The 8689-nt window shown below is 43.0% G+C and overlaps 1 protein-coding gene across 1 annotated transcript; it reads left to right on the top strand.

Annotated features, from left to right (window-relative positions):
* Positions 1–210: 210 nt before the first annotated feature.
* LOC138920834 (differentially expressed in FDCP 6 homolog) lies at positions 211–848 on the top strand. Its single transcript, XM_070252014.1, has 2 exons — positions 211–492; positions 605–848. Exons 1-2 carry the CDS (start codon positions 338–340, stop codon positions 846–848), a joined length of 399 nt encoding a protein of 132 aa, XP_070108115.1. The 5' UTR covers positions 211–337.
* The last annotated feature ends 7841 nt before the right edge of the window (positions 849–8689 follow it).

Genomic DNA, 8689 nt, shown 5'->3' on the forward strand with positions numbered 1-8689 from the left:
TACTTTTAGTTGTTATGACAATTATAATTATACTAGTCACTCCCTTGCTAGAACCAGCTTTAGTTACAATTATAACATATAGTAATAAATATTAAGGCTGGTGCAAGGAAGGGGGTGACTTGAGCCCCTTTTCCCCATGTAACATGTGTTCACTGATCATTATCTGACCAAGTCAGGCTGTCAGAAAGGCATCAGATCAGGAAACTCTGACATGAAGGAACTCCCCAGACCCTCACCTGGAGCTAGCTAGTTGGCCAGCCCAGCGGATCTCTGGAGAAAGGGGAGCATCCCTGCTCCCATTGACCTGGCTCTGCCTCTTGCACAAGCCCAGGCCTCCATGCAGGCTGAGATGGAGCTGAAGGAGGAGGAGGTTGCCCAGCAGCAGCATCACATCCAGGAGCTGGAGGAGATGCAGCAGAGGCTTCAGGAGGCCCTGCAACTGGAGGTGAAAGCTCAGCGGGACGAGGAGGCTGTGTGCCTAGCCCAAACCAGGTAGGGCTGAGGGATCCCTTTTGGTTCCCCTTCCTAATTCCCCTACCGTCCCACTTGCTGAGCACCTGCAAGGTGCCTCGGCTCTGGAGATGACGCGGTGCTTTTCCTGCAGACTGCTGGAGGAGGAGGAGGAGAAGCTGAAGCAGCTGCTGCAGCTGAAGGAGGAGCAGGAGCGCTACCTCCAGCGGGCGGGCAAGGCAGGAGAAGCCAGAGCCGAAGCTTGCATTTGGCCTCACACGTCTCTTTCTTTTTTTGGTTCTAATCTGTATCCGTTTGCTGTAATAAACCATAACTATCACTATAACAGCTTTTATGGGTCCCATGACCCAGTCTTCCTAGTGAATCATGGAACTTGAGGGTGGTATTGGGACCTTCAGACCACACACTCTGGTGAGTATGTCTGCTCATTGACTAGAAGCCAGAGAAAAAGTCACAGTCAGTGTTGTGCCTGCATTCAGCACTGTATGCAGTCAGCCTTGTAGCTGTAACACATTTCCATTTTTCAAGACAAAAAAGAAAGGCTCATCTTCGACTCCTTTGTACACCATTGGTCAAAAGTGAATAGATAATTCCTTCGGGCTTAACACAGCTGAAAGTCCCACGTGGGGAAGAAAAGATTGTTTTTCTCTCCAGAAATAAGACTCCCTTGGGCCACAGAGGAAGGCTCAGAGGACAAGAGGAAGCATCACAAAAAGGCAGGAGGAGTTTCATCAGGGCCTAAGATAAGCAAGCTGTTTTCTTAGAAGTTTATTCAGATTTTTCATTCACTGGAGCAGGTTTTTTTTAAAACTCTCACACGTGTAGAAATATCTTCATTTTTTTTTTTTTTTTTTTGAGGAAGATTAGCCATGAGCTAACTGCTGCCAATCCTTCTCTTTTTGCTGAGGAAGACTGGCCCTGAGCTAACATCCATGCCCATCTTCCTCTACTTTATATGTGGGACGCCTACCACAGCATGGCGTGCCAAGCGGTGCCATGTCCACACCCGGGATGTGAACCAGTGAACCCCGGGCCACCAAAGTGGAATGCGTGCACTTAACCGCTGTGCCACCGGGCCAGACCCTTTTCATTGTTTTTACATTCCAAATATTTGTGTAATTTATGCCAGGTTCATTCTTCTCGGGTTTGTTTGTTTTGTTTTCATTTTCTGGTGTAGTTTGTTCTGGTGTAGTTTATGGTTTAAGTGTGATAGTCCTCATCTTATAATGCAAATTAATGCAAAGCCCAAAACAGGAATAAACAGCACTATGAGGAGGCTCCCTGCCAACCCCCTTTTTATGCCCCAAACACTGTTTCCGCTCCCAACACCATCTGTTTAATCCCCTCTCTGGCTGAGAATCTCCTCTGCTGCCCTCTTACTCACCAGATAAGAATACTGAGTTCTAGCATTTAAAAGAAAATCTTTTAGAAGGAACTCAAAGAGCCAGAGCCCACTCCCTCTGCACCATGTCTCGACTCCCACGAACCTCGCAGGGAGGCCTTTCTGACTCTTGGTCCAGAATGGGCTCTCCCGGCTCCTTACTATCTCTGCTGGTTTATTTTATTTACAGTATTTGTCACTAACTAAAATTACATTTTTCTTTTCTGTCTTAATATTTTGGAAAGTCAAATTAAGTCAAAGTGAGTGTTACCACACAAAGGGCACAATCTGCTCGTGGTGAGACACAGGCCAGTCGTCAGGGGCAGGAGGTGGCAGAGAAAGGGCATTTTATTACAGCTTGCTAGCAAGAGGGAAGATGGCCGACTAACGTCCAAAAGAACCATCTTAAGTGGGGCACAGAATCTTGAAGCAGTTATGTAGGGCAGTGGGTTACAGGGGAGGGAGTTAGGAATGTTGACCCTCCGGTGTTACAGACTGGGAGTTGCCACACCAGATCTTTCAGTTGTCACTGATGATGGCTATGAGCATAGACTTTCTGCCTGGGGGTCATCACATTCCTAAGGAGCTGCAGCTGGGAGGTCTATGCACAAGCAGGGGTCATAAAATCTACAGAGCAGCTGAATCTCCTGGAGGGTGCAAATCCAGCTGAGTTAGTCAGAGGTCATTCAAAGTTACAGTATGGTCTCTTTTCTACAATATGGCTTCCCTTATGTCAACCTTGTGTTGAGCCGGTTTCATGAGAAACCATTTTCCACCTACCAAATTAGCCAATAATTAAAAGTGTGTCAATATCAAAGAATCTACTGCAGTTCTAACTGTAGTGGTGTAAACCGGTACTGTCTCTTTGGAAAACACTCTGTTATGACCTATTACAGGCTGAAGAGTACAAGCCCCTTGACAGAGCAAGTCCACTGCTGGATGGATGGCATAGAGAAACTCCCACACTTTGTAATAGCAAAACATGGGACACAACCCAGTGCAATCAAATAGAAAGTAAGTAGTCGGTGACATCAATGCAAATAATCCATAAACAGTCTATACATCAAAACTGGGGTGAGTTTATTACGAGCCAATCCTAAGGATCATATAGCATGGGACAGTTTTTTTCACAAAGGAATGGAGCACTCCAAAGAAGTGGGGTGTACAAAGGTTATATACCGTCAAAGAGCATGCATCATGTGTGATTAGAATGTCCCTTTTACAATAGTCAGTATTGCTTTGCCGGCACAGCAATTCAGTGAACACAGCAGGTCAGCAGTCACAAGGTGGATGGTCACAAGGTGATTGCAGCAGGCCAGCAATTAATCCTTAGTTTAGGAAGAGATGCTTATCTTTAAGGAAATGCCAATGTGGAGTAAGTTACATCCTTATCTTTTAGGGCATTCTTCTTATCTTTGGGACATAGTGACTACTAAAGCAGATATACAATGCATGCTCAACAGGCCATGTCGAGCCCTTTTGGAGAAACAAGTTCAGGCTGAATTAGTTTTAACCCAAATGGCTTCCTCATGTACTCCAATATATCCTATTGCTTGTCATTTATTTATCAGTAATATGCTGGAATATTGTATTCAATTTAAGTGAGCTACAGCTAAATAGCATAAGGGTAAGTCACATAGATGCACAAAACTGAGCAAAAAATAAAATAAAGGCAAGTTGCAGAAGAATTGTACAGGATGACTCCGTTTATTCAAAGTTCAAAACTATACACAATGAAATAATATATTATTTAGCAATGCATTTATTTTGGTAAAAATATAAGGTCAATAATGAGATTAATGAATGGGATTTGATTGGAGAAGGACCTATAGATGCCTCCAAAGATGCAGATGATACTGCATTTCTTAGGCAGATTGGGATGCCTGTAGTTTTAATTTTATTCTTCTTTACATCTTCTACATAACTTATATACATTAATTTGTAACTTTTAAATGCTAAGGCACAATAGTATGCAGACAACCTATAGGAAATAATATTGAACAGAGGGAAAGGAAAGCCAACAGTTAGTCTCATAGAAGGCATAACAGAGAGAAGAGAAAAACAGATTCTCAAGATGACTTTGTGTTTTAGAGCAGTCTTTGTTCCCAACATCTTAAAGATCCCAATGTGACTTTCAGTTTTAAAACAGCACTATGCTGCTGCCGTGATTGCCTGGTTTATAACATGGCAGATTCAAGTCAAATCACTTCTGGGAGGTCCGAACCTAAAATACAAATTGCAGATCTGTGTTTCTCGCTATATGGTAATTGCTTCCTCTTGGCTAGAGATTTTCACAGTGAATGAACGTGTTGGACCGTGTCTGTTTTCCTGGCTGCACTCTGATGCTCCAGGCAGCAGGGCTAGGTCACTGGCTGGCATACAATCCAGACGCTTGGAGGAGGGTGACCTTGACTAGACAAAATATGGATCGGACCAGGCCTCATTAATAAAGAAGCCTTTATTAAAGCAAGGAAAGGAGGTTCAAATTAATTTGAATTTAGGCCAGTGACTCTTGAAGGTAACAAGCCCTGAGCTAGTCATATGATAGATAGAAAGATGCTTTTGGGGAGATAGAATAGGGGAAAAAGTGAGAATTTGAGATAAACAGCTGCCTTTATCAAAATTTAGACATGACTTCTATGTTAGGAATATTTTGTTTGTTTCATCACACACATTGATCTAAAATGTTTATGTGTCACGTGTATCTTTTGTTGTTGTTGTTTTTATCAAGGAAGATTGGCCCTGAGTTAACATCTGTTGCTAATCTTTTTGCTTGAGGAAGATTCTCGCTGAGCTACCATCTGTGCCAATCTTCCTCTGTTTTGTATGTGGGATGCTGCCACAGCGTGGCTTGATGAGTGGTGTGGAGGTTCGCGCCCAGGACTGGAACCTGCAAACCCTGGGCCCCCAAAGCAGAGCTCGCAAACTTAACCACTATGCCACCTGGCTGGCCCCTCATATGTATCTTTTTATAAGAAAAACACAAAGCTTCTAATGTGTTTACACTGGACAGACGTTAGAACGCAGTGTTTTGGAGCTGGTGTGACATCCTGCTCCTTACATGCTCTGTAATGACACCGATGCTCAGGAAGATGGATTCCCTCTCTGTCAAGGACTGAGCTGAGACCGGACCCAAAACCCATAGCACTTGGTCTATATGTTTCCTCTTCCTTGTGCCTCATCTGAAACATTATAGGATCTATGTCAATGTAACTCTGGCCCCTCCAGGACCAGTTCAACTAACCCCATCTCTTATCAACAGAGTGATTAAGAATTGCTTTTCAGAAAATTGGCAAAGTCATGTAGCCAGGGCATATGCAAAAGAAGAAATAGTGACCTGAAACAACCTCAGAACCAAAGATCTTCCTTCCAACAGGACCTAAGGACAGGACACCACCAGAACATCAAAGAGGACTCTTATCAGAAGTGAGGGGTTCCTCATTCAGGAAGATCTGGTGTTAAAATTCCTTCTCCACCTCATCAAACATGTTTAGAACTCTATCATAAAAGTTTAGAACCTCATCATAAATTTAGAACCCTGTCATAAATGTTTGAAGCCTTGCCATAAATGCTTGAGGCCCACCAATCAAAGCCTGTCCCACCAGCATTTCCGTGTACCAGCCTGTTCTCCCTAAACTCTTAAATTTTGCCCCAAATCCTGAATCAGGGAGACAGATCTGAGAGCACATACCCCCTGTATTCCTGCAGATCGATCTCACAGAATAAAGCTGATCTCTTTTCCCAAAGGCTGATGCCGTAATTAATTGGCTTGTTTATGTGCATCGGGAAGAGAACCCTAATTTTGTGCAGTAACAGTGATAGAACATATCATGTGCCATCTCATCGTTTCTGTGATGAATGCTGGGTATGATCCATGTCTTACTTTGTAGTAATCATTTGATATCCCAGGTTGTAACACCAAGGGCTTTTGGTGCCTCTGTGTTATCTATTCAAAGGTACGTTGAGGACCTGCCCCAACTCTGGGCTACAGACACATGTGTCCCAGGTTGTAGAACTTTCCCTGAAATAGACAAGAACTTCCAAATGATTCCACATTCCCCCAGGCTTGGAGTGAAAAGGTACCCAAGAACCTAAATTCCTTAATATTCATGTTAGTATCTAGAGAGTAGTTTAGGTTCCAATAAAAATATTTTTGTAAATAAAGCCAGTTAGGTAAGCTCTAAGGGGTTTTTATTGTCCTTCTTTTCGCCATACATAGAATGCTTTTGCTGCAAATAATCTGCATCCTTTTAGCCTGCTATGGCTAATTAAGTTGTATCCAATTTGCCTAACTACCCAAGGATATCATCAACAGAGCAAGTTGGACACGTTGGATGATATGGTAATGCAACCTTTACTCATCAGATTGGCCAAACTGAAAAATGATGCTGGCAAAGGTGCAGGATAACAGGTGCTCTCATATATGCCGTGAGGTGTGATTGATTTTCATCTACTCCAGAATATTCCAGGAGTAGTTATTAGATTTTAAAATAGGTATATGTATGTTTTCAGAGTACTGAAAAAGTATGAAGCACAGCAAAGGAAGCCATTAACAAAATGGAAAGGCAACCTAGGTAACGGGAGAAAATATTTGCAAATCATGTATCTGATAAGGGGCTAATATCCAAAATACGTAAAGAACTCATACAACTCAATAGCAAAAAACTAAACAATCTGATTTTGAAAATGGGCAGAAGATCTGAATAGACATTTTTTCAAAGAAGATATACACATGGCCAACAGGTACATGAACAGGTATCCAGCATCATTAATCATCAGGGAAATGCAAATCAAAACCACAGACACCACCTCACACCTGTTAGAATGGCTATTATCAAAATGACTAGAAATAACAAGTGTTGGTGAGGATGTGGAGAAAAGGAAACCCTTGGGCACTATTGATGGTAATGCAAATTGGCGCAGCCAGTATGGAAAACAGTATGGAGGTTCCTCACAAAATTAAAATAGAAATACCGTATGATCCAGCAATTCTCCTTCTGGGTATGAAACCGAGGACAAAGGAGTTAGTTTCCCTGAATTAGGATGAAACTGTGTCTGTGCCTACAAGGTTAACGTGGGAAACAAAGCAAGCAAAGTTTCTGATCTTGCTTTGCAGAACAGCAGGAGGACCCCTGATAAAGAGAGTAGCTTGCTGGCAGCCCTCCACCTGACATTGTTGCCCCATCAGAAGAGGCAATAGTCTGCCTAAGTCCTCCCAAAACTTGCTGAGAACTACAAGGTTTTTTAGGAATGGCAGGCTTCTGTCAAATTTGGATTCCCAATTATGGGCTCATAATAAGGCCCCTATATGAGGCCCTAAAGGGTTTAGGCTCAGAATCTCTGAACCGGACTAAAGAATGCCAGTCAGCACTTGATACTATAAAAACCAAACTGACCTCAGCTCTGGCTTTGGGGCTGCCAAACTTGAGCAAGCCCTGCAGTCTCTATGTACATGAGAGACAAGGTGTAAGTCTGGGAGTATTTCCTCAAAAGTTGGGAACAATCTCTAGACCTGGGCCTATTTGTGTAAACAATTGGATCAAATGGTAAAGGGGTGGCCCCCTTGCCTTTGGGCAGTAGCGGCCACATGTGACATTCTTCAAGAAGCTGAAAAATTTACTCTAGGTCAACCTACTACTGTCTACATGCCCACCACATCCTAACATTATTGGAACAGAAACCGGATACTGGCTCACCTCAGGAAGGATGGGCGAATACCAAGCCACCCTTTTGAACCGTTCAAATGTCAGGTTACAAGTCACCTCAACTCTGAATCTGGCTATCTTGCTCCCCAACAAGGTTTCAAAAGCTTTAGATCATTACTGCTTACAGGTCATAGAAATGGTTTATTCCAGCCAGCCAGATCTAAAAGACCAGCCATTGGAAGAGCCCAAACTGGAACTTTTCACAGACAGTAGTAGCTTCACGGATCAAGGTAAGAAGTGTGCTGGGTATGCAGTTGTGATCTTGCAGAAGATTCTAGAAGGCAGAGTGTTATCCCTAGGGACCTCAGCCCAGAAGGCTGAGATCATTGCCCTCACCAGAGCCTTGCTCTTATAGCAAGGGAAAAAAATGAATGTCTATACAGATTCTCAATATGCATTTTCAGTGGTCCATGCCCACAGAGCTATTTGGAAGAAAGGAGGGTTTCTAGCTGCCAACAAGGAAGAAATTAAACACACTCTAGAGATATTATAATTATTGGAGGCAATCTATGAGCCTTCTTAGGTGGCCATAATGCATTGTCCAGGCCACCAAAAGGGTGAAATCTCATGAATAAAGGGAAATTGACTGGCGGACCAAGCAGCAAAGAAAGCAGCAAAGACAGAGACCCCTGTTATGATAGGCTTTTTGCTCCCCCAGGTAGATTTATCTGAGTATCAGTCAGCACACTCAGAGAAGGACCTAAATCAGGCAAAAGAATGGGATTTCACTTCTGAACATTTGACAGGCTGGAAAAATAATTCCCAGGGAATAATTTTAGTTTCTGAGGCTCTTCTGTATCCAATTTTGAAGCATATACACAAAAGCATCCATTATGGAAGAGATGCTACCATACAGTGGGTCCAAAAGTATATTATGCGACCTAATTTTCAAAAAAAAAAATTACAAAGGACTAAAAATTGCATGACTTCTTCAAAAAAACTACCCCAAGAGAGCTCCAGGACCCACTCACATGGGAATTCAACATAAAGGGGACGGGCCTACGGAAGACTGGCAAATAGACTTTACACAAAAGCCCCAAGTTGTTGGAAACTTCCAGTACTTGTTGGTGTTTGTGAATACCTTCTCTGGGTGGGTAGAGGCCTCTCCCACTTGAAGTGAAAAGGCATCAGA

Source organism: Equus caballus, chromosome 25 (assembly GCF_041296265.1).
Source record: "Equus caballus isolate H_3958 breed thoroughbred chromosome 25, TB-T2T, whole genome shotgun sequence".
Classification (NCBI taxonomy): Eukaryota; Metazoa; Chordata; class Mammalia; order Perissodactyla; family Equidae; genus Equus; species Equus caballus.